Source organism: Emys orbicularis, chromosome 2 (genome assembly GCF_028017835.1).
Source record: "Emys orbicularis isolate rEmyOrb1 chromosome 2, rEmyOrb1.hap1, whole genome shotgun sequence".
NCBI lineage: Eukaryota > Metazoa > Chordata > Testudines > Emydidae > Emys > Emys orbicularis.
Window position 1 is genome coordinate 224,583,138 of NC_088684.1, and position 26,269 is coordinate 224,609,406.

At 41.7% G+C, this 26,269-nt stretch overlaps 1 protein-coding gene across 3 annotated transcripts in view; it reads right to left on the bottom strand.

The window, feature by feature from the left end:
- Positions 1 to 26,269, bottom strand: part of RARB (retinoic acid receptor beta) — a 287,775-nt gene that overhangs the window by 25,590 nt on the left and 235,916 nt on the right. For all 3 annotated transcript variants that reach the window (XM_065397920.1, XM_065397922.1, XM_065397921.1), the window contains exon 4: positions 1,771 to 1,931. In XM_065397920.1, the coding sequence (XP_065253992.1) occupies positions 1,771 to 1,931 (161 nt within the window). The remainder of the gene's footprint in view (positions 1 to 1,770; positions 1,932 to 26,269) is intronic.

The window sequence follows — 26,269 nt, forward strand, 5'->3', positions numbered from 1 at the left end:
AATTTAATTTTGAGATCTGATAAACAGGGATCTAAGAGCTTTAACCTGACTTCCCCCACATCTAGAAAAAAAAAAAAAAAGTATACTGCACATAGTAAGTCAGTCAACACCAATTTTCCTGGATTAAGGTTTGAATAATTGAAAAATTTCCAGTCTGACAAAGCACTACAGGACAGAGCTTCTCATGCACAGACCCAGGGTGAATCCCTCGATCTTGGCTGCACAGCACTTCAGCACAAGTATCACAACATCTATCCAGCCCCTTTGTCCATTTAAGCTGTCTCTGATCTCATGGTCAAACAAGCGAGAACGCACGCTCAGTCTTACGCAGTGCCTGCTGCAGGGTATCTGGTACTTGCCACTGTTAGTGACAAACCACTGGATTAGATAGGGCACAGTTCAGTTCCAGTACAGAAATTCCTATGTTCCTATGACTTTCACGGTGACCTTATGCATATCGAGCATATCTTTAACTACTGCATTTGAGAAGTTTGATATGTGTTTCTTCACTGCCATCTGTATGTGCTGCAGTCTCTTATCCATTTACTAACACACACTACATATAGATGTACGGCATTTTGGAATTTGGTTTATTTATGAATTAAAATGGAGAACATAACATCTGCATTCCTCCTGGTCCCAATAGCTAATCTTCACCAGTTTTGGGATTGGGATTAAGCAAGATTTGTAGCTATAATCCAGTAATGTTTAAGAGCACCTCACCCATGAGGCTCTAGTCTTCTGGAGCTCAAACATGGTTTGTAGCCTTGTGAAGGAATTTACAATTAAGACACTTCTCGCAAAAACATATGCATGTGCTTAACTTTATGCATGCAAGTAGTCCCATGGACTATACATCCATTTATTTGCTAGGTCAATACTTTAATCTTTCCATCTTTTAAATTAAGATTGGATATGTTTTCTAAAAAAAGAGATCCCTTACCTCAGAGGTGGGCAAACTACGGCCCACGGGCCACATTTGGCCCACAGGACCTCCTGCCCGGCCCCTGAGCTCCTGGCCCGGGAGGCTAGCCCCTAGCCCCTCCCCTGTTGTTCCCCCTCCCCCGCAGCCTCAGGGGGCGAGAAGCGGGGGGGGTCAGATAAGGGGTGGGGGCCAGGCCACGCCTGGCTCTTTGGGGAGGTACAGCCTCCCCTAACCGGCCCACCATACAATTTTGGAAACCCAACGTGGCCCTCAGGCCAAAAAGTTTGGCTGCTCCTCCCTTACCTTGTACAGTAACTGGAGTTCTTTGAGATGCATATCCCACATCAGGATGGGCACTTGCCTGTGCACTCTTGATCGTAGATTTTATTTGCAGTGTCCATGTGCCCTAGATAACCTCGTGCTCTGTTGTGAGGGTATATTATGAGGGCAGACCCACTGGTGCTTCATTTCCTTCTCAACCACGAAAGTCCAGCAAGAAGACTCTGAGGCACAGGGGAAGGAGGGCGGGTAGTAGAGAATCCCTAGGAACACACGTCTCAAAGAACTCCAGTTACTGTACAAAGTAAGTAACTTCTCCTTCTTCTTTAAGTAGTGTCCATATGGGTGCTCCATTTCAGGGGATTCCCAAGCAGTACCTCAACTATGGATTCAGTACAGACCGTAGAACAGCATCACTGAAAGCCATGTCAGCTCTGGAAGCAGGCACGAGATTCAAGAAATTGATCTACTTGAGTATAATTTTTAGAAAATGTCTAACATAACCATTCCCACACTACCGTCACCTGTGTACCTTTCCGAGTGTGTTCTTTACAAAGAGCACTTACCGTAGTGTATTTCCCCAGCTGGCAGAGAGAGGGGAAGGTTTCCTGGTGAGCTTTTCGAATTTTCTCAGTGAGATCATCCAACTCTGCTGTCATTTCATAGTTTTCAGTAAACTCTTGCTTTGAAGGCTCTTTCTTCTTTTTGTTCCTGTCATTTCTGACTGCTAGAGACAAGAAAGGAGGCAGGTCAGGTGTGCCTAATGAGACTACTGCATATTGCTTTCACAGCTCTTCTTCAAAGTATTGCCACAGATTTTTTTTTTTTTTTTACTTTAAACATTGAAGTTAATTTGGATGAGAAATGTTGCATAAGCGTAGAAGAAAAGTATTTTTGTTAAAATGCTATCAAGAAAAAGTACATTAAGATGGGCCAATGCACCAATTTCTTATGTCCACATACAAAAAGTAAAAGCCAACTTTCCATAGCAAGCTTGAGACCTTCTGGAGGTATGTCATTTATAAATAACGTACTTTAAATTTCTATGGTGTCTACCCCCTGAGGAGCTCCACCACAATTTTACCCACGTTGATGAAATGTCTCACAATAGCTTTGTGAGGCAAGAGTTAATAACCCCGTATTATTATTACAGATTAGGAAATTAATGCACCGAGAGTTGATGTAATTTGCTCAAAGTAACAAAGTCAGTGGCAGAGCTGGAAACAGAACCCACGTCTCCCGGTTCCATGTCATGTATTTTAGCCCTAAAACCATCTCTTCCTCATAGGAAACTTTCTCTCAAAATAGTACTATTCAAAAGATATATCTTTTATGAATCCATTGTTTTACAAACAGTATAAACGTAACTCTGTAAAAGCATGTAGACAATGGGCAAATTCTGGTATGGCAGACATTTTGAAATCAATAGTAAAAATTCCAATTTAAAAAAATCCTTATAGATTCCAAGGCCAGAAGGGACTATTGTGATGATCTAGTCTGACCTCCTACGTAATACAGGCCAAAATAATTCCTAGGGCAAATCTTTTAGAAACATCCAATCTTGATTTAAAAATTGTCAGTGAGGGAGAATCCATCATGAGTCACGACCCTTGATAAATTGTTCCAATGGTTAATTACTCTCATTGTTAAAAATTTACACCTTATTACCAGTCTGAATTTGTCTGGCTTCTACTTCCAGCCATTGGATCATATACCTTTCTCTGGTAGACTGACGAGCCCATTATTAAATATTTGTTCTCAATGTAGGTTTTTATAAACTACAATCAAGTCACCCCATAATCTTCTCTTTGTTAAGCTAAATAGATGGAGCTCCTTGAGTCTATCATGATAAGGCATAAAAAGCAACAGAGGGTCCTGTGGCACCTTTAAGACTAACAGAAGTATTGGGAGCATAAGCTTTCGTGGGTAAGAACCTCACTTCTTCAGATGCAAGTGAGGTTCTTACCCACGAAAGCTTATGCTCCCAATACTTCTGTTAGTCTTAAAGGTGCCACAGGACCCTCTGTTGCTTTTTACAGATTCAGACTAACACGGCTACCCCTCTGATACATGATAAGGCATGTTTTCTAAGTCTTTAATCATTCTTGTGGCTCTTCTATGAACCCCCTTCACTTTATCAATGTCCCTCTTGAATTGTGGGCACCAGAACTGGACACAATATTCCAGCAGTGGTCGCACCAGTGCCAAAAGAGAGACAAAATAATCTCTTTACTCTTACTCGAGATTTCCTGTTTATGCATCCCAGAATTTGGCCACAGCATCCCAATGGGAGCTGACATTCAAATGATTATCCACCACAACCCCCAAATCTTTTGCAGAGTCACTGCTTCTGAGGATAGAGTCTTCCATCCTGTAAGTATGGCCTACATTCTTTGTTCGTATTATGTATACGTTTACATGTTGCCGTATTAAAATACATATTGTTTGATTGCGCCCAATTTATCAAGCGATACAGATCTTTCTGAATCAGTGACCTGTCCTCTTTATTATTTACCACCCTCAATTTTTTTTGTTCTGCAAACAAAAGTTCTGCAAACTTTATCAGTGATGATTTTATGTTTTTTCCCCCCAGGTCATTGATTAAAAAGTTAAATAGCATAGGGCCAAGAACCAGTACCTGCATGACCCCACTGAAAACACACCCACTCAATGACAATTCCACATTTAAAGTTAAATTTTGAGACCTATCAGTTAGCCAGTTTTTAATCCATTTAATGTGCACCATGCTAACTTTATATCGTTCTAGTTATTTAATCAAAATGTCATGTGGTACCAAGTCAAACACCTTACAGAAGTCTATTATGTCAACACTGTCACACCTTTATCAACCAAACTTGCAATCTCCTCAAAAACAGATATCAAGTTCATTTGACAGGCTCTATTTTCCATTAACCCATGCTGATTTGCATTAATTACATTACCCTCTTGGTTAATCAAGTCCCATGTCAGCTGCTCCATTATTTTGCTCAAGATCAATGCCAGGCTGACAGGTCTATAATTACCCTGGCCATCCCATTTACCCTTTTTAAAAATGTGCACAACATTAGCTTTCCACCAGTCTTCTAGAACTTCCCCAGTGCTCCACAACTTATTGAAAATCAACATTAATGGTCCACCGAGCTCCTCAGCCAGATGGAGGATTCTAATGGGAAATAAAAATAAAGCTCTCCCAAACAGGCACACATACATACTAACAGCAATACCAATACACGGCCTTATTCAGCTTCACCTATTTTGCATAATATATTCTTGTTGGGAGTAGCAATTAAATGATATGTGTGCGTGCATGAATGCACAGAGGCCCTGTATCAGGCTAGGGAGCATACATAGAAAACATGTGAGCCATAATGTACCTCAGTGGCTCTTATCATTGAGGTTCTGAAGAGTGGCATTTCCCAAAACATAGAGAAGAGGCCAAGAGAGGATATGCAACTTCTGCCCCATGCTCTCCCTGGTTGCTGTGGGTTTTGTATTTGTTTAGTTCAATAGTTGATATATTTCTGTATTATTCCAAATTCTTGCACGTTAAAATGATCACAATTCTAAAGGCAACACATGTTTATTCATGTGTAGAAATGACAGAGTAGGTCGTGTAGGAGAGTGGCACTATATATGAAAGAAAGCATAGAGTCAAATATAATAAAGATCTTAAATGAATCAAACTGTACCATAGAATCTCTACAGATAGTAATTCCATGCTTTGAATAAGAAGAATATAGCAGTAGGGATATACTACCGACCATCTGACCAGGATGGTGACTGTGAAATGCTCCAGGAGATTAGAGAGGCTATAAAAATAGAAAACTCAATAATAAGGGGGATTTCAACTATCCCCATATTGACTGGGTACATGTCACTTCAGAATGGGATGAAGAAATGAAGTTTATTGACATCATAAAAGACTGCTTCTTGGAGCAGCTACTCCTGGAACCCACAAGAGGAGAGGCGATTCTTGATTTAGTCCAAGGTGGCGCACAGGATCTGGTACAAGAGTGACTACAGCTGAACCGCTTGGTAATAGTGACCATAACATAATTTAACATTCTTGTAGGGGGGAAAACACCAAAGAAGCTCACCACAGTAGCATTTAACTTCAGAAAGGGGAACTACACAAAAATGAAGAAACTAGTTAAACAGAAATTAAAAGGTAAAATCACAAAAGTGAAATGACACTTTTCCAGTTTCCTGCAAGCTGCCTGGAAACTTTTTAAAAACACCATAATAGAGGCTCAAATTAAATGTATACCCCTAACTCAAAAACATAGTAAGACGACCAAAAAAGTGCCACCACAGTTAAAAGCTCTTGTCCTGTCCAAATAAAAGGCCAAGGCTCTCCTTACATCAAGCATATGGAGGATGGTTTCCCTATTATCCTGGTGAGGCCTAGGATAAAAGATTGGAAGGTGAATGAGTTGGTTCACGTGAAATATGGAACTCACATTGGGGGTGAACTTTGGATGTGATCTAAGAGTGACTGTGTCAGGGAAGTTCACTGTGAACAGGGGATGTGCCATCAGGGCCGCTATCTCCCCTACCTTTCTTGCTGAGGTAATGGTAATCAGGAATGCCGTCTTCATGGAAAGGTGAGTTAAAGAACAAGTGGCCATGGGTTCAAAGGGTGGTCAGTTCTTTTAATACTAGATTGAGGTCCCATTGTGGGATAGGAAGCTTGGATTGGGGGAAGAGGTCCACTATGCCTCTGAGAAACCTCTTGGTAATTGGGTGGGAAAAAACTGATGCCTCCTTGGCTAGATAATTTATGCTACAGGTACAGAAAGCATGGTATCTACGTGCCTGCCAAGGGTCCCAGTATGGCCATTGAGAGGGTATGAAGGAACCTAATGGTACCATGGTTGCCCATAACAGGGAAGCTGGGGATCAGAGGGACGATATGGCTGAGGCCCATACTGGAATTGGACACCATAGGGTGGAGTGAGAAGAGCGGCAGGAGACCATTTCCTCTTACACACTATCTGACTCATTGGACAAAAATGGGGGTGCATGGCATGATGTTGCCAGCAAGTCTGGAGCTCCAGGCTCGCCCCAGTACTGAGTAGAGGCAAATCTGGTGTATCAGACACCAAAAGGTCTGTTGCGTACCGAAAGTCCGGCAGTGCAAAAGGTGTCAGTACCGGTGGTGGTTGTCCACGTTGAGATGTCTGCACCGAAGGAATGGGTGATGTGGACCTGATAGTGTAGTCCATCGGTGCCTGGTATGCCGAAGACAGTACCAACATTTATGTCCGTACCAAAGGAGCCTTCCCCAGGGTAGATTTCTCGTGCCCAGTCGGTACCAGTGTGCCCATTGGGTCCTTAGACAGCCCAACATGCTCCATCAGGACAGTACCGCGCGAGACCTTGGTACCAGACTTAGACGGCTTCAGTGCCATCGGTACCAAGATACCGAGTGAACCAGAGATTGCTTTCGGCTTGGTCGGGGCTCGCTTTGGGGACTCATGGCCCTTTTCTTAGAGGCCTTGCGTGAGTGGCTCGTGGGTGTACTTTTTGGGCTCACCTCCCTTAGAAGTAGAAGGTTGCGGTGAGGTTTCCCGCCGTGTGGGGTCTTGGCGCAGCTGAGGGTGGTTGAAAGGCTGCCTCCATTAGGAGAAGCTTGAGTCTCAGTTCTCTATCCTTTCTGGATCTGGGCTTCAGTTGTTGGCACAAACCATACTTTTGTGGTATGTGGTTCTCTCCCAGACAGCAGACGCATCTGTGAAGGACAGATTCCTTGCAACCGAGACACTTCTTGAAGCCCGGTTAAATGGACATACTCTGTCCAGAGGGGTCCCAGAAAAAAGAAGTCTAAAATAAAGTTTGGGTTTTGTTTTTGTTTTTTTCTGGTAATAAAAGATAAAGGAGTAAAGAAAAGGGAAGCTCCAAAAAGGTAGCTAAAATTAACAAATCTGAAGATGTTAATGATCCACTAACAGACAGCTAAAGCTCCATTTCTAGCTGAGGCGGTTGAGCAGGAACTGAGGAGGGTTCAACCACACAGCATTGGTTAGCCTCGTGGCAAAGCATGGGAAGGGGGCAATGCATGCACAGACCAAACAGACACTGCTACCAAAATTCTCCAATTAGCAGCGCAGGGACGCAGACAACCTACAGTGGAGCAACCGTAGGGACACAACTCGAAGAATGCAAAGAAATACTCATTGGAAAACATAATCCCAACTGCACATACAAAATGAAGGGGGTCTAAATTGGCTGTTACCACTCAAGAAAGAGATCTTGGAGTCATTGTGGATAGTTCTCTGAAAACATCCGCTCAATGTGCAGAGGCAATCAAAAAGGCTAACAGAATGTTAGGAACCATTTGGAAAGGGATAGAAAAGACAAAAATATTACATTGTCTCTAAATAAATCCATTATACACCCCCATCTTGAATTCTATGTGCAGTGCTGGTCATCCCGTCTTTAAAAAGATATGTTAGAATTGGGAAAGGTACACAGAAGGGCAACAAAAATGATTAGGGAATGGAATGGCTTTTCAGATTGGAAAAGAGATGACTAAAGGGGGATATGATAGAGGTCTATAAAATCTTGACTGGTGTAGAGAAAGTAAATAAGGAAGTGTTATTTACTCCTCCTCATAACACAAGAACCAGAGGTGACCCAATTAAATTAAATTAATAGGCGGCAGGTTTAAAACAAACAAAAGGAAGTATTTCTTCACATAATGAACAGTCAATCTTTGGAACTTGTTGCCAGGGGATTTTGTAAATGCCAAAACTATAACAGGGTTCAAAAAAGAACTAGATAAGTGAATGGAGAATAGGCCCAACAATGGATATTAGCCAAGATGGTCGGGGATGCAACCCCATGTTCTGAGTGTCCCTAGCCTCTGACTGCCAGAAGCCGGGAGTGGAAAGAGGATGGATCACTTGATGATTGCCTGTTCTGTTCATTCCCTCTGAAGCATCTGGCATTGGCCACTGTCGGAAGACAGGATACTGGGATAGATGGACTATTGGTTTAACCCAGTATGGCCATTATTATGTTCAAGTACAGTGAAGTATTTGTGAAAGGGAAGCTTTAAGCTTGAAAAGAAAATGCCATTCCCTCTAGCTAATAGCATCAGATTTTAATTTTATGAACAGCTTTGTTTTCAGTGACCAATTTAAATTTATAACTAAGCATAGAAGAAATGTAATGGAGAAATTACCTTCAATGCTGTATGTTACATTTCATTGATTTTAAATAATGCAGTAAAGAAAGAAGAATTATATTCTTCCTTCTGAATCACATTGTATGGAGTGGTAGCAAAATCCACATTAATATAAAATCCCCAAACCAAAACCAAAACCCAACCCAACCCAAACCAAACCAAAAAAACAAATAAAACAACCTTTGTTAAGGTGAAGTTTGAAAGCAGTAAATCAAAATATGCCTTTAAAAAGAAACCCCCACACACCCCAGGAATTCAGGAGCGAGGATTGAATTAAAAAAACAACAACAAAATTTGAAATATGAAAATTCACAGGTACCTTCACTAAACTTCCTTAACTTCTGCTCTAAACTGATGCCAGCCTCCTATCTTTCTTTCCTTGCTGGTTTAGTACTGAAACTATGTGCATCACAGAACATCAATTCTATAACTGGCATCCGACGAAGTGGGCATTCACCCACGAAAGCTTATGCTCCAATACAGGGGTAGGCAACCTATGGCATGCGTGCCAAAGGCGGCACGTGAGCCGATTTTCAGTGGCACTCAACACTGCCCGGGTCCTGGCCACCGGTCCGGGGGGCTCTGCATTTTAATTTAATTTTAAATGAAGCTTCTTAAACATTTTAAAAACCTTATTTACTTTACATACAAGAGTTTAGTTCTATATTATAGACTTATAGAAAGAGACCTTCTAAAAACATTAAAATGTATTACTGGCACGCGAAACCTGAAATTAGAGTGAATAAATGAAGACTCGGCACACCACTTCTGAAAGGTTGCTAACCCCTGCTCCAATACATCTGTTAGTCTTAAAGGTGCCACAGAACTCTCTGTTGCTTTTTCCTATATACTTGTGTCTCATAAGATAAAGTGCTGGATGCCTCATCACCACACAGACATTTGCTCTTCTCAAACAGTGGGTCGGGACCCCAAAGTGGGTCACGACCCCATTTTAATGGGGTCGCCAGGGCTGGCTTAGACTTGCTGGGGCCCAGGGCCAAAGACAAAGCCTGAGCCCCACCACCCAAGGCCAAAGCCTGAGGGTTTCAGCAGGGGTCAGCAACATGTCCGTGGTAAAAATGTTGAGGTCCGTGGTAATTTTTCAATAAACGTTGAATGACTGAATGACATAACCCCCCAATGTCTGTCACTAAGTACTGTAATTTTGTCAAGTGTCCGTCATGCAACATCGTGGTGCTGACCCCTGGGTTTCAGCCCTGTGTGTTGGGACTCAGGTTACAGGCCCCCTACCTGGGGCTGAAGCCCTTGGGCTTCAGCTTTGCCCCCTCTCCTCCCTGGTCAGTGGGGCTCGGGCGGGCTCAGGCTTCAGTGCCCCATGCTGGGGTCCTGTAGTAATTTTTATTATCAGAAGGGGGTCGCAGTGCAGTGAAGTTTGAGAACCCCTGTTGTAGTTTTTGTGGTCACTGGAGAGATGAACCTTTTTGGAAGAATGGATAACATACAGTAGTTTGATCTTCTCAGGGTGTCACTACCAAGGCCAAACTAAGGCCAATATAACTTAAGGTGTGGAGAAAAGGAGTAACAAACAAACAATCAGATAAATAAAAATAAATCTGGCTTGTAACAGAAAATGAGTTGCAACCTTAACTGTGGAACAGCTGTCATTCCATAATGACATAACACATTCATTCGTAAGGCATTTTTTACTATAACCAACGTAGCAGCAAGATGCACTGAGGTCCACACTAGGAGCTTGACCATGTTCCAGCAAAACACTTAAGCAGATGCTTAGCTTTAAAGGATCCCATTAACTCCAGCGGAACTGCTTGCATGCTTAAAGTCAAGCACATGCATAAGTGTTTTGGGGATCAGGATCAGAGTGCTCAGTACCTCGCAGAGCTGAGCCATGACTTGGACTGCCACGATTGTCAGATTCTATCTTGATGCCGGTCTAAAAAGATCATCATGGAGCTGGGAAGATGCGGCAGGGAAGGTAAAGTAGCAGCCCTGCTTGTAAAGGCTGCCTGTTCCCCCACCCTCCCTTTTTGCAAACAACACCCTACGGCCAAAAAATATGATTTGTTTATTGGATCTTAGGACAGAATTTAAGAACATTCTTAGCCACTGAATAAACGTTCAGGTCCTACCTTTATATCACGACTGCTTTCAAACTTACTGCACTCCAGAAGTACATTTTAATCATTGCTGCACTTAGAGATAAAAGGGCTGCTTAGAAAATTATGTAAACTCCCACACAGTTGCAAAGAGCAATAAACCTTTTGTAATAAAGCCCCATTTACTTATAGTTCCCTGAGCTGATTGACAAATTTGCTAAACATACGGCCTCAGCAACTACTTAGCTCAATAGCTTTGAACTGCTTGTAGAACACAAACACATTATTTAAGCTGTCTTAGGAACTGCTGCCAAGAACTTGCAGATACAAGGAGATGATTCACACGGGAATCACTTTACTGCTCCTTTGCTACTACTGTACAGCTCTTGCTGCTCCAACTCTTCGTTTAGTTTTACACACAGTTGTCAATCTTCTGAAGGCCTCTTAGCAGGGCACTAGCTGGTCCAGACCACATCACCAAATAGATCCTGTTCTGTCCTGTTTCTTTCCTAGCCTCTAGTGATCCTATGGCTGGAACTGGAGGTGGTGGTGATGGGGAATTAAATTGTGCTGAAAAATAAAACAGGCTTCATTCACTCCACTTTCTTTGATTTAATTTTTGGTGACTTAAACCTTCCCACCCCACCGCACTTAAATCAGATATTCTATCCCTACCTTCCACCTTTGTCTCAACTAGGACTAAACAAGTCAAACCAGATCCAGTAGTGAGTCCACATTCCACATAAGATAACAACATAAAATGCTGCAATGTAGCATCTGATTTCAGAAATGGTACAGACTTTCAATACTACAAAGCACTGCAGGTGTTCAACTACATCTGCAGTTCAGTGCAAAAGTTGAAGGTAAGGCACCCTCATGTTTAAAGGTATTAAATACACACACTCAAATCAGTCAATTCAAAAAAGGCACAGTCACTGTGGAAATACTGTCACATTGTGCATGTGTAGGATTTTGGACTACAGCCTATGCTGTATTTTATAAGTCATACCTTTCTATATCTTGCTATCTACATGTACATGATCACATTAATCCCTGGTTTAACTCCACTGACTTTAATAAAGTTACACCAGCTATGAATTTCGCCTATAATCTTTAATGTGCCTGAGTTAATGTTATTATAGGAAATCTCAATTAATTTTTTTGTGTGCACTAAATTCTGAGGACTCAGTTGCTGCATTATTTAAGTTAGTTTAGTTTATTGTTTGCGTGCAAGTAAAATTGCTGCACGCTACTTTGGCAGTCCCCCAGCAACTAACCCAAACAGTTCTGCAGGCAATGACTGATCTGCCTTGCCAGTTTACCTGCCTGCCCTCCACTGCTCTGGTGTCATGATGATGAGGTGTCCTCTCCCCAATTTAAAAACAGGCACGGGGCCATAATTTGCCCATTTGCTCCTGAATTAAAGTACATCAGTGTTGCTGTAATGTTACTCCAGAAGTCCTACGTGCCTTGAGCAGCTGCTTGGAGCCATGCTGAGACCCTGGATCTCATTTCCACCTGGGGAGAAGCATCAGTACAGAAAGCTCTTGTGGCCAGCCCATGGAATAAAGAACTTTTTGGAGACATTGCTAGGCAGATGTCCATGAGGGGCCACAATTGGGATAACGAACCGTTCGGGATAAAGAACGAACAGCTCAGGACTTGCATTCAAGTCACGGATGCCAGGAAAAAGTCTGGGAGTGGAAATGTGATCTCTCTGTTTTTTGAGGAGCTGGACTGGATTTTGATCAATTACATGACCACCCAACCCAGGAAGGTTGTGGACCCTGATGCCCGCTCTCTCTCTCCCCCACTCCCATGGACAAACAGCAAGACTTATCAGAGGATGAACATGAGGAGGCCAGTGAAGAGCTGTGCCCAGAAAACCAGGATCTCTTTGGGACTCAGGACTCTGATGGTGGCCATGTAGAAGGTGAGCCTGATTCCTGCTGAGCAGCAACCAACCCCAATTCCCAACCAGAAACCCAGGCTGGGATTGAGGAGGCAGATCTTCTCAAGGGAACCTCGGCATGTATCTATCTACCTTTACAATGTATTGTTATTACTTTGCTAACCTGCTCTGTGCTAGCTTCTGTTCTGGATGCCCCATAGCCACAGGCATTTTAGGCTGATGTGAGCTAGCAACCTTTACGAGTCTCCAACAACTGGCCTCCAGGCCTCCCTTACTCTGCCCCCATTGTCTGTTTGGCCCCCTCACATACATTTTCAAAATGGCAGCTGCTTTGGCAGTGCAATTGGCCTATGTCATGCTAAAGCCCCAACTAGTGACCCTTTTCAAGCCCATACCATGGAGGGCATATGCCCTCTACCTATTTTCCTGTCCCCGCCCCGCATCTGCTCTATCCAGCTAACTCCACTGCCAAAAACCAAACCAAAACCCATTTTGCCAGCTCAAAATGGTGGTTGGCAGCATAGCCTGCACCCCAGATCCCTCCTGAAGCATATTCAAATAAGGGAAAAAATAATTTACAAAGAGTCATTAATGAACTTTGCATAGAAAATCCATGGACTTCAACTAATTCATATGGTTTCATAGAAGTATCTAGGCATAGCACAAGGCAAAATAAGGGTTGCCACAACATTTCACTTCACCTCTACCACCCACAAACAACACTGCACTACTCCCAATCTCTCCCCACCCCAGCACCTCCCAGGTTAATGGCTGGCTGTACAGGTGAACTTTTTCAGGCCTGAGACTCAAAGTAAGAGCAACAGGGATCCCTGACAACATGGCCCTGACTGTTTCCATTTTCTATTGGACACCTTCCTGGCTACTCAAACCCTGAGCAAATCTCTGCACCTCAAATCTCCCACCTGTCAATAAGGGTTTTCTACCTCACTTGCAAATACTGTACAAAATGCAGCATGTAGCTATCATGTTAGGCACATTTTTGTCTATAGCTTCCAGCCTACTACACAAACACCGCCACCTTCCTTTCAAGTGGCCAAATGCACACTCCACTACCATTCTGCAACTACTGAGGCGGTAGTTAAACAGTTCCTTCCTTCTGTCCAAGTAGCCACTGAACAGCTTCATTAACTAGGGAAGCAGAGGAAAAGCCCAATCTCCACACCATTAATGTCCATAGTGATCCTGTGGACAAACTGCTCTTTATTCATTAAGGCAAAGAACTGAGTTCTGAAAGATCCTAGAACCATGGATTCTTCCAGACCACCCTGCACTTATGCCTGTAAATCTGCCACGGTGGTCAACTAGCCCTTGGAGCATCATGGAGAAATAACCCATTCTGTTTATAAATTCTTAGCCTGGGGGGTGGCGTAGGGGGAGGGAATAACAGGCACATGAGTCCCATCAGTTGCCCCAACACAGTTTGGGAACCCCATGTGTCCAAAGCCATCTCCTGGGCATTACCAAGCTTTATAACCTCATGCAATGGTACCTTTTCTATGGCATCACACATCTGCCTGGCAATGGCCCCAACAGCTGATCCGACCTGCTTCTCCACAGGTATGGGCACATAAGCCTCATAAGAATGGCCACACTGGGTCAGATCAATGGTCCATGTAGCCCAGATTCTTGTCTTTGACAGTGACCATTGCCAGATGCTTCTGGAGTTGGAGGTTTAGGGACACCCGTAACATGGGGTTGCATTCCTGCCCATCTTGGCTAGTAGCCATTGATGGACCCATCCTCCCTTAACTTATATAATTCCTTTCTGAACCCAGTTATAGCGTTAGCCTTTTCAACATCCCAGGGCATTGTATGAAGAAGTACTTCCTTATGCTTGTTTGTTTTAAACCTGCTGCCTAGTAATTTCATCGGGTGATCCCTGGTTCTTGTGTTATGTGAAGGGATAAATAGCCCATCCCTATTCACTTTCTCCCCACCATTCATGATTTTATAGACCTCTATCATCCGCCCCCTTAGCCATCTCTTTTCTAAGGTGAGCAGTCCCCAGTCTTTTTATTCTTTCCTTGTATGGTACGCACGTTGGTATGCTGCCAGTGCAGCTTCAGGGCTCATTTAGCACATATTTCAAAAGAGGTTGCCTTCATCATCCTGAAATTCTCTCACCACTCCTGGTCATCCCAGGTCTACAGAATGAGCTTTTCCCATCAATCCAGGCTAGTTTCTCAACCCAGAAATGGCACTGCATGGTGTGAAGCTGCTCCAGGAACAGCTTCTCTAGTATCAGTTGCTTGGTCTCCTTCTCCACTTCCTCACCCTCATCTTGTTTCCTCCACCATCACTGAAGCTACTGCAGAAGCTGCTACTGCTGACACATCATCTGCTCAATGGTGCGGCGAAGTCCAAAACCAAATCCATCTGGCGTTGAGTGCTGAAATACAGCCCAAGCAGCTTCTGCCTATTTACAGTCGCCAGCATAGCAGTGCGGAGCATTGTTGGGTCTATGCTGGCTGACAGCGCTGGCCCGCCCACAAAAGGAAGCATGGGACAGAGACAGTGGAAATATGGGATTTTAAAATTTTTTTAACCAGCCTTGCTTCGGGTATGCATTCTACAATACAGAGCGAGAAAAGTCCCAGAATGCACCCTACTCAGCAGTGCCACAAAGAACCATGGGATTCCCTCTGAGACTGCCCAGTATGAGTGCAGTAATGTTTATAATTCTTCAAAAATGTATTTTAAAAAAGAAATCAGTTCTCTCATATTCAAATGCATTTAAAAATGTTTAAAAATTACTCTAAGAAAATTTGATCAAATGCACATAACTTCCCCAATTACAATACATTTAATATTTTTATAAAAATAATTCTCATTTTAATTATAATTGAGCAAATAGCTACAATAATTATAATGATCCTTCTCTCCCACTGCCCTGGGACCCCCATCCCCATCCCAAGACCCAGCTACAGGTTTTTCTCCCGCTCTCCCTGGCCCCTTCTCTCACTGCTCTGACCCCCTGATCCTTTATACCTAGATGTGGGCCCTATGGTAGAGCCATGGCAAGGATTATCTGCCTTCTCTGTCCTGCAGACTCCTGCCCAGAACCCTGCACATGTTCCCAAATACTAAAGGGAGCAGAAATACAGGAGAAGCTTTTTGGCCTTTTTTTGTAAAATGTTTGAAATTTTTCAGCTTATCTAGAACCCTTCTGTAGGTCCCATCTGCACGGGGCTCTGAGTTGTGTTTAAACATTGACTTAAACATGATTTATACAGTGCTGGTTGAAAAACTACCTTGGAAAAACAATTCAAAATGAGATCATACAGTTACTGGCAACAAAAGTCAAACAGAAGATTGTGGCAGATCTGAAGTCAGCAAGATATTACTCTGTTATTCTGGACTGCACACCTGACATCAGCCACACGGAACAAATGATTTTAATGGTGCATTTTGTAACAACAACAGAACCTAGTGAAAATGTCCCTGCAATGGTGACTGTCAGAGAGCATTTTCTAGAATTTATTGACATTGATGATACTACAGGAGCTGGTATGACAAATGTGCTTCTTAAAAAGCTGGAAGATACGGGAACTGCGATAGCTGACATGAGAGGTGGGGACTACGATAATGGTACCAACGTGAGAGGAAAGAACAGAAGAGTGCAGACATGGATCCGAGAGTTAAACCCTCGAGCTTTTTTTGTCCCATGCAGTTCTCATTCACTGAACTTGGTTGTCAGTGATGCAGCATCAGCTTCTAGTGAGACTGCTGAATTTTTTAATGTAGTTCAAAACATCTATGTATTTTTCTCTGCATCAACTCATCAATGGCAAATTTTGAAGCAACATCTGGGAACATCCTCTCTGACACTAAAACCACTGAGTGCCACATGATGGGAAAGTCGAGTGAAGGCGATAAAGTCTATCAAACACCAGATTGGGAAGATAGATGATGCCATAGTTGCCATTATGGAGGATAATGCTATGACAGGAACTGTAGCCATTGATGGACCCATCCTCCCTTAACTTATATAATTCCTTTCTGAACCCAGTTATAGCGTTAGCCTTTTCAACATCCCAGGGCATTGTATGAAGAAGTACTTCCTTATGCTTGTTTGTTTTAAACCTGCTGCCTAGTAATTTCATCGGGTGATCCCTGGTTCTTGTGTTATGTGAAGGGATAAATAGCCCATCCCTATTCACTTTCTCCCCACCATTCATGATTTTATTGTCCCATGCTTTTTTTGTCCCATGCAGTTCTCATTCACTGAACTTGGTTGTCAGTGATGCAGCATCAGCTTCTAGTGAGACTGCTGAATTTTTTAATGTAGTTCAAAACATCTATGTATTTTTCTCTGCATCAACTCATCAATGGCAAATTTTGAAGCAACATCTGGGAACATCCTCTCTGACACTAAAACCACTGAGTGCCACATGATGGGAAAGTCGAGTGAAGGCGATAAAGTCTATCAAACACCAGATTGGGAAGATAGATGATGCCATCGTTGCCATTATGGAGGATAATGCTATGACAAAAATAACAGGAGTACTTGTGGCACCTTAGAGACTAACAAATTTATTAGAGCATAAGCTTTCGTGGGCTACAACCCACTTCTTCGGATGCATATAGAGTGAACCATATATTGAGGAGATATATATACACACACATACAGAGAGCATGAACAGGTGGGAGTTGTCTTACCAACTCTGAGAGGCCAATTAAGTAAGAGAAAAAAAACTTTTGAAGTGATAATCAAGATGGTTCAGTACAGACAGTTTGATAAGAAGCAAGTGTGAAAATACTTACAAGGGGAGATAGATTCAATGTTTGTAATGGCTCAGCCATTCCCAATCCCTATTTAGCCCTGAGTTGATTGTGTCTAGTTTGCATATCTGAATCTATCTCCCCTTGTAAGTATTTTCACACTTGCTTCTTATCAAACTGTCTGTACTGAACCATCTTGATTATCACTTCAAAAGTTTTTTTTTTTTCTCTTACTTAATTGGCCTCTCAGAGTTGGTAAGACAACTCCCACCTGTTCATGCTCTCTGTATGTGTGTGTATATATATCTCCTCAATATATGGTTCACTCTATATGCATCCGAAGAAGTGGGTTGTAGCCCACGAAAGCTTATGCTCTAATAAATTTGTTAGTCTCTAAGGTGCCACAAGTACTCCTGTTATTTTTGCGGATACAGACTAACACGGCTGCTACTCTGAATGCTATGACAGGAACTGTTCATGGGAGAACAGTGGCAGAGGGAAATGGAATCACCAGAAACATACATACCTTTAAATTTCTGTGTGGCTTAGTGTTGTGGCATGACATACTGTTTGAAATAAATGTTGTAAGCAAGAGACTCCAAGGTGTTGACCTTGATATATCTGGAGCAATGGAACAACTGGACAAAGCAAAGTCATACCTACAGTCTTACCGGTCAGATGAGGGATTTCAAAACGTTCTGAAGAGTGCACAGAAGTTGGCAGAGGAACTTCACACTGAAGCTATTTTCCCACCCATTCAAGAATACAAGAGTTACCAAAGATGACAACATTTTGATTACGAGGCACAGGATAATCCCATAAGAGACCCCAAAAAAACAATTCTAAGTTGAATTCTTTAAACCAGGTGCTAGATTGTGCAATACGGTCAGTTGAAGAACGTTTTATGCAGCTCAAGGAACACAGCAGTATATTTGGGATGTTGTATGATATTCCAAAACTCCTCACTATACCTGGAGAAGACTTACACCAGCAATGCAGTGCACTAGAGACAGTGTTGACACATGATGACATGCGCGATATTGATGCGAGTGATTTAGGTGATGAACTGAAAGCCCTTTCAAGATACATTTCAGCAGGATCAACTCCAAAGGCTGCTCTGGAATATATGTGCACAAATAAGATGACCACCCTCTTTCCAAATGCTTTTGTTGCTCTGCGCATACTTCTAACACTTCCTGTAACAGTTGCTAGTGGAGAATGCAGCTTTTCCAAGCTGAAGTTAATAAAAACACATCTATGCTCCACAATGACACAGGAGAGGCTGGTCGGCCTTGCAACTATCTCAATAGAGCATGAGCTGGCCCAGACTGTGGACCTTCAGGAAGCAGTTCAAATCTTTGCAACCAAGAAGGCACGGAAAGCACCACTTTGATTATTCAAACAGATAAAAAGGCCATTGTTTACTACGCAGACAAGAAAAGTTACATTTGCTGTTCAGGCGTTTGAAAGTTAAATGTTACTTAATAACATTTTTTAACAAGGCATTTTAAGTAGTTAGTTCTCCTTTATTGGGGTAGGTAGCAGAGCAGTACCATGAGAGGAGCAGAACAGGAAGAAGGCAGAATTGAGACCTTTCAAAGTTTTGGCCTAAGCAAGGGGACATGGGGGCGTCATTTGAGCTCCCTGCCTCAGGTGCCAAAATGTTGTGGGCCGGCCCTGTTTCAGTGCTTACCTATAGGCATTCAAGTTGGGGGGAAAAATACCCCACGGCCCAAATTAACACTGCATTTAATTTCATGTGTGAATGTAGCCTCCTTCCCATGTCATAAGGAAGTTATCTATATACGGCTGAATTTCATGAATGTTCTATACATTCCAAAAATGCTCTAATATCAAAAAGAAACAATGTAATACTCCTGAAAATAATATGGTCATACTTGACCAACTGGCTGTAGGCAGGTTTGCCAGCAATACAGATTACTAAGAATCCCATTCATGTCTTAACAGCGGTGCAAATATAACTATATATGCCACCACAAGTCTGCCAAACTCTAGGCAATTATAAATAAACTGGCTTTCCAAAGCAATGATTTTCAGATTATACAATATTTGGCTGAACATGTACCTGCACAATCTTTAAATTGAGCAGGAAACGATCTTAAATGAATCCACACACCAAAACTTGGGTTTTGACATATTTGGAATGATTTGAACTGCCTAATCCAATCTCTATGGACAGAGTCTGTTGGGATACATATATATATATATACACACACATACATATATATATATATACACACACACACGTAATATGTTATAGGTCTAGTGTGGATGAAGTGTGCTTGACGTGAGTTGCGTGTTGACAACTGAAGCAAGAATTTGAGGTTTTAAGCGGTCAAGGGCTGTTTGTGAAAAATAACTTTGTTATGAGAAAGATGGAGAAATACCAGATAAGGCAACAACATTGGGGGCATTGCCATGACAATGTACCTGTTGCAAAGTATCTCTTACAATGTATCTGCTGCAGTTGTGAAGAAGGACTGGGGAAAGAGGAACATCTTGGGCCTGGGTCTGTTTCTAAACATCTTGGGTTTTGGCAATTTGCCCAGAACTCTCTCTTTGAAATTGCCCAGACAACTGACGACGTGATGGAATGGATTATAAAATATGTTCAATACACTCGCAATTTGGAGTCATTTGTGGATCCAGAGCCCTGTTTGGATTAAGATGTGGTAATGCTGGCTCCCCGCGTCTGGTGATCGGGCTGAATGTCAACTGGCCATTGGGACTTCAATTCTGATCTTCAGACTCTGATGTAGTATGCTCGGGTTATGAATGTGGAGTGAGTGGTTTATTTTGTAAGCAATAAAGAGTATTTGTGAATTATATACCAACACTCAAGTATCAGGGGGTAGCCGTGTTAGTCTGTATCCACAAAAACAACAAGGAGTCTGGTGGCACCTTAAAGACTAACAGATTTATTTGGGCATAAGCTTTCATGGGTAAAAAACCCACTTCTTCAGATGCACACTGTGTCTGGTATCTGCCTGCTCTCCTGTCTTGTAGGGAGACTCCTGCTGCGGGTCTAACATGTCAACCGAAAATATCAGAATAAAAATAGTCAGTTTAGTATTAGCCATATGGCTACAAATATAAAAGCAAAACATACCGAAAATTGATTATCCTGTAGTTTATCACAGAAATCAACATGTTAGCTGTCCACTTCAATAGATCCAAGAAAATATCTAGAATCAAGTGTGATAGTATTTCTATGGTTGTGTATCAAAATCGGGAGGGGGGGGGAGAGACACCTTATTGGAGAAATTTGATAAAGGACATGCTCTCTCTTTTCTCCAGGTGTGAAGTGAACATAATATATTTTAAGGGATTCAAACCTGCAGATCGGTTCTTGTACAGAAATAATGTTCTGCTCTAGCAAGTCTCCCCTGACCTACCACCAGACTCTTCTGACATTATTCCATTCAGTCCAAAAGCAATGAAAAATACGGTCCAGCATTCAAAAGACATCTTACAGCATGTTGCATCCATGTAAATTAGCTGTTCCAGGCATTGGCGGTAACTGTTTTAAAAATCAGGTGAATCTGAACTCTGCCTGGTAGCTTTGCATTATTCATTATGTAATTGCTGTGTTTTATTAGAAATATGATATATTATAACCTTGAATACAGTATATTAAATTATATTGAAAATTAGATTATTCTGATTATGAGAGAAGTGAGAAAGGTACTAAACATTCGTACGACTGATAATCAATCAGTGTATCCATCCTAGTGCAATAAAAATCAATCAGGAGCTAGTGCCTTTAAATCTAATTTTTTAAGCATGACATTTTCCTCCGAGTTTCTTTCTTAAATGTCACCCTTTTCTACAACAGTGATTGATTCTGTCCCCAGGGATAGTCAGTCACTCCAACTGTTTCATCTACTGCACAGAAAATCTTTGGTCCACATTTTTTCTAAATATCAAATTAATCACACTAATAACAATATATTTTCATCAAAATGTGAATTTTGTTGGAGTGCTATAAATTTGTGTCACCAAACGGAGAGAAGTAAGATTCTTAAATTTAAATAGGTCAGATTCTAATGAATGTATTTTCACTGGCAGTTTACCATTGACACCTAGAAAAGTGACAAACACCTTCCACTAAACTTCATATAACAAGGACAAGGATTTTGCTTGTTTAAAATAAAATTCCTTTACAAGTTTTCAATTAAAGACTAACAAATTGCTTGCTATAACTATCTATGAATAATTGCCCAGCCCTCCAAACTATCCTTATTAGACCACTGTAAATACAGGGGAGTACCTTGTTATCAATAGCACTGGGTGCTCTATTCTTCCATTTATGCGTAGGGGATTTATATGGTATCTCCCATTACAACTAATGAGAGTCAAACATCTATAACCCTTGTGTGTGAGGGAGCTGTATGGTTAATATATCAGGATGTGAGTAAAAAGAGTAGGTTTCATTATGACTGATATAAATGGTTGTACTACTACAGTTTTATTTAATGGTCTAAGACCTAATTTGTGGTTTAAGGGATTCTGTCAACCTGAAAAGTCACATTTCTGCCAGGAAATTTTGTACCTTTGTCACAAGTAACCGTTAAAGATTACTAAAGCTAAAAGAAACTAGCAAGAAGGGTTTTAAGTCCTTTTTGTTTATGTGACTGATACGTAACAAGCAGTACTTGAGCTGGGAAGCAGGTACAAAAGATACATTTAGAATGGAAAAGACATATATTAGAAGAAAGCTGAAAAACAAAAAAACAAAAATTTCCTTGAAGTTTTCTTTAGTCTACTTTCCCTGTCATTTTAAAGTTAAAAGAAACAATGATAGAAAACTAAATAAAGTATAAAATGAAATAGTGTAAACAAATCTTTTTTGTTTTCTTGCTTTTAGAACAATTTCTTCTTAATTGCCCACAAGTTTCAGGTGAACTTAACAGTTTGCATAGGATATAGTTGCCCTCTGTTACTTTGTTTTTCTAAACTTCTGATCCAAGATTTAGACCCAAATCCAATGTTAAAGGAGAATCCTGGTCCAAAAGGCTGTTTTGCCTGACTGAAGAAAACCATTATTCTCCCAGAGAACTCCACAAAGTGGTTCAGATACCAACAAAACCTACAAAGCTGATTGCCTCTTCCAGAGCTGCAACACCTTCAGAAGGAGATATGCCAATAAAGAGACTTCTAAAGGCAAGGCCAGCATGAATAATTTTATAAGAGTCACTTGTAGCAGGCAAAGGAATGTGCAGAACCTACCCAAACCTCATGAGTTCAGTGGGAACTGGAGGAAGCTCTGAAGAGCAAGGAGGACAGAACACAAGCCATTCTGAGAAGAAAAATTCCAGACCTCAGAAACAAAATAGAAATTTTCGCCTCTAAACTTCTGGGGTTGGGTAGCAAATCAGACACTATGAAGTCACAGGGACAGAATGGCAGCAAATGGGTAAAAAGAAGTTAATGAAAAAAGGCGTGGGTGGGCAGAAGGAGTGAAATCTGGCACAATCTGGTCAGAGTCAGGAGCAGTCAGATTCTGGGTGCACCAAAGGAGAGAGTCTATGACATTGGCTGAACAGATAATAGATCAAGGCCTATATGGACAGGAATTTTAACTGCCATCACTGCTGTATCTAGGCATTGATATAAAGGAGAAAAATACATATGCTAAGCATTGCTATCAGATTCCACCAAAGTTGAAATGGGAATGTATTTAATGAGAAATGATAATTAAATATCACTCATTGAGATTTTTATCTTCAAAAAGTACTTTACCAACATTAACTAATTGTCATCATGTCAACATTTTTACCACAAGTCTGTGATAGGGAGAGCCAAGCATTCAAAACATAAAAGAAGGGAGAGTTAACAATTGAAGGACATACAGTAAGCTGCTATGTCCAAGCCCAACACCACAGAGACGGAAAGAACCGAAGAGCACAAAGAAAGATCTTATTCACAGAAGCATCTCTAACTATATCCCACATTATTACAGTCTCAGGTGACATAATATAAACAAAGTTTTTCTGCAGTGGGATGGAGCTTCTACAGCTAACTAGAGCAGGACTCCATCCTGACCCTAGGCATGGAATGCCCTTCCTAAGCTGATCTGCAAAGCTACCACTCTCTCCTTATTCAAGTTCCTTCTGAAGACTCATTTCTGCCACAATCAAAATCAGAGCGACAAGGTGGATGAAGTAATATATTTTATTGGACCCGCTTCTGTTGGTGAGAGAGACAAGCTTTCAAGCTTACACAGAGCTAGCTTGTCTCTTTCGCCAACAGAAGTTGGTTCAGTAAAAGATATTAATTCACCCATCTTATGTCGCTAATATCCTGGGTCCAACATGGCTATAACAAACACTTCAATACACAAATCAATCAGTTACTTATTCTGAATTTAAAAAAAAACAAAAACCTTCCATGCCTTATCAACGTTATCCTGTCATGCACCAGACCTTGCAGAGAGAGTAACCATATAATCTCATTGATGTTACCAGTCACCCTTCTCACTTCTTGTGGTCTAATCTGAATACATTTTAGATAATCATTCACACTTTTGAACACTTATTTGAACTTTCAGAACTTCTGAAATTCACCAATTACTAGTGTCCAGATCTGTGATTCTGGTGTATATAGTCACAGTTAAGCTATAACTACGTGGGCATCTACTTAAGCATTTTTGCATGTCCTTCTGTCTGTCCAATTCCTAATAGATTTTCTAGTCATTTCCTTACCAGGCAAAACAAACCAGCATAATAATAATAATTCGGATTAACATTATCTGAGAAATAAAGTGCTTTGGATGCAACTGCAGTGTCTAAACAGATTAGTCGAATATATGCATTAACAAAAAACCCCACAACACATGAGGCACTCATTTCTTATGTTATATTCCACACAGTTGCAATCACCAATATAAAGCAGTTAAACAAACACTTCTAATGGAGTGCCTGATATTTAATTTCCATGGTTCCTCTGAACTAGAATCTTGAAATTTGGTACACTAATTCTTTGTGGACAGATGATTATGGGAAAAATATCTAAAATTTAACCATTCTATCATAGGGCACCAAAAGGTCAATTCCTAACAGTTTACAAACGTTACATTAGTTTCTTCTATGAGACAGTCAGGCCTCCCACTCTGGAGAAACGTAGGTCATCAATTCTATTTACTGGATTTTACCCAAGAAAATTGACAATGAGTAAATGCGCTGCCCCACAGGTGGACTGCTGTCAGCTAAAACTAGATATTGTGCTGTACATCTGCTCAATAGTTGTGTGTAGGTCTGGTAGTAGCATTTCATGGCCGTTAGTGTGCCTAGGTTTATCTATACCTCAATTCCAAGAATAAAAGAGTGTGACTTGCCTTTTACTTCACTGAAAAGCCAGGTGCCCTGAGTAGTTGCAATTTACAATTCATACTCTTCTGTGTCTTTTCTCTCATAAGAAATAAAATTAAGACTATTTCCAAAGAAAGGGGCAAGTGATGGTTTCAAGCCACTGCTAGCATTGTGTGTGGAGCCAGGAGGAGCTTCTCTGGGGAAGCATGTGCTGAAGACCTTTGCCATCCTTTGAAAGGGCGCAGCATGCATACTACCTCTTCCTTGCATGCATTCAGCTCTGCTGGCCAGCGTGAAGGACTGTGGGGAACGTGGTGTAATCTTGTGTTGGCAGCACTGGAATGCTTGCCCTTCTCCCTGTTATTACTGAGTCTGGCCCTGTGCAGTCAGGCAGAGGGGTGGGGTGGCTCCTTCCATCTCCCTCTTCCTCTTTTTCACCCAGGGCCAGTCCCAGGCTTCTCTTTAATTGCTAACTTGCACCATATTATACTTGTTTTATTCAATGAGGAATAATGGCCCAATTCGCCACCATGTTACTCCAGTAACACTGGTTTAACTCCATGAATTTCAACAGATTCACACCAGTGTAAAACTGGAGAAACAGAGTGGTGAATCAGGTCCAGTACTTTCATCTGTAGATGGAAAATATTACATATATAGAGAAGTGTCATCCGTATATAGTGTCTCTGAGTGCTAGATTCTGCAGTTGTACCTCTGAATTACTTGAGCAATTTTGTAAAATCTCACGTGGCCAGTGATACATTTGCTTCAGAGAGTGATACATAAATGATTTATGAATGGGACCTGCAAGGTCTTGCTTTGCAGAGCCAATTTTTGGATTCATAAAACTGCAGCCATGGACTTCCTCTGAGCCTGGGACAAGCAGGACAAAGGAAAAACTCAGCTATTATTTATCTTTTCCTTGTGGGATAACAATGGGGTTATGTTGGTTCATACTGGTTTGTTTTCAAAGCTAAGGACAAAGGTATGTCACTGATTTTTCTTAAAAGATTACAAGGTTATTCATAGTTTCCTTTTCAGTCACCCAGGGCTGGGCACAGGGATCAGTAAATAGGCCAAGTATCAGAGGAGTAGCCGTGTTAGTCTGAATCTGTAAAAAGCAACAGAGAGTCCTGTGGCACCTTTAAGACTAACAGAAGTATTGGGAGCATAAGCTTTTGTGGGTAAGAAGAAGTGAGGTTCTTACCCACGAAAGCTTATGCTCCCAATACTTCTGTTAGTCTTAAAGGTGCCACAGGACCCTCAGTAAATAGGCCCTCTATTTTGGGAGGATCGCCAATCAGTTTGCCTCTGAGGGAAGGCAGTGCTGCAAAAGATGCTACTTAAGGGAGGCACTACAGATACTGCAATGCCCCTCCCCTTCTGGCTGCAGCCGAACGAGGGTCTACTGCTGAGTGACCTCTGGCCACCAGGAGGGGCAACTCAATAGTACAAAAGGGAGGGTGGAGTAGGACTAAGGATAGGACTGAGAGCGAGGTCTCCTGCTTTCTAATCCCAGCTCCAGACCCAACTCCCATTGTGGGTTAGTCAAGTCACTTAACCTACATGCCTTAGCCTTCCAAGCTGACCCAACTCCCATTGTGGGTTAGTCAAGTCACTTAACCTACATGCCTTAGCCTTCCAAGCTGTAAAATGGGGATAACTTCCATCTGCTGTACCAAGCAGGCACAGTGGAGATGATTAAATAGTTAAATGTCTGTAAGTGCTACATATGCTTACAGAAGAGCGTCTAAGATGTAGGGATAGTCTTACTGTGTGTTTGCACACTGCCCATCACACTGGAGCCCTCTGGGT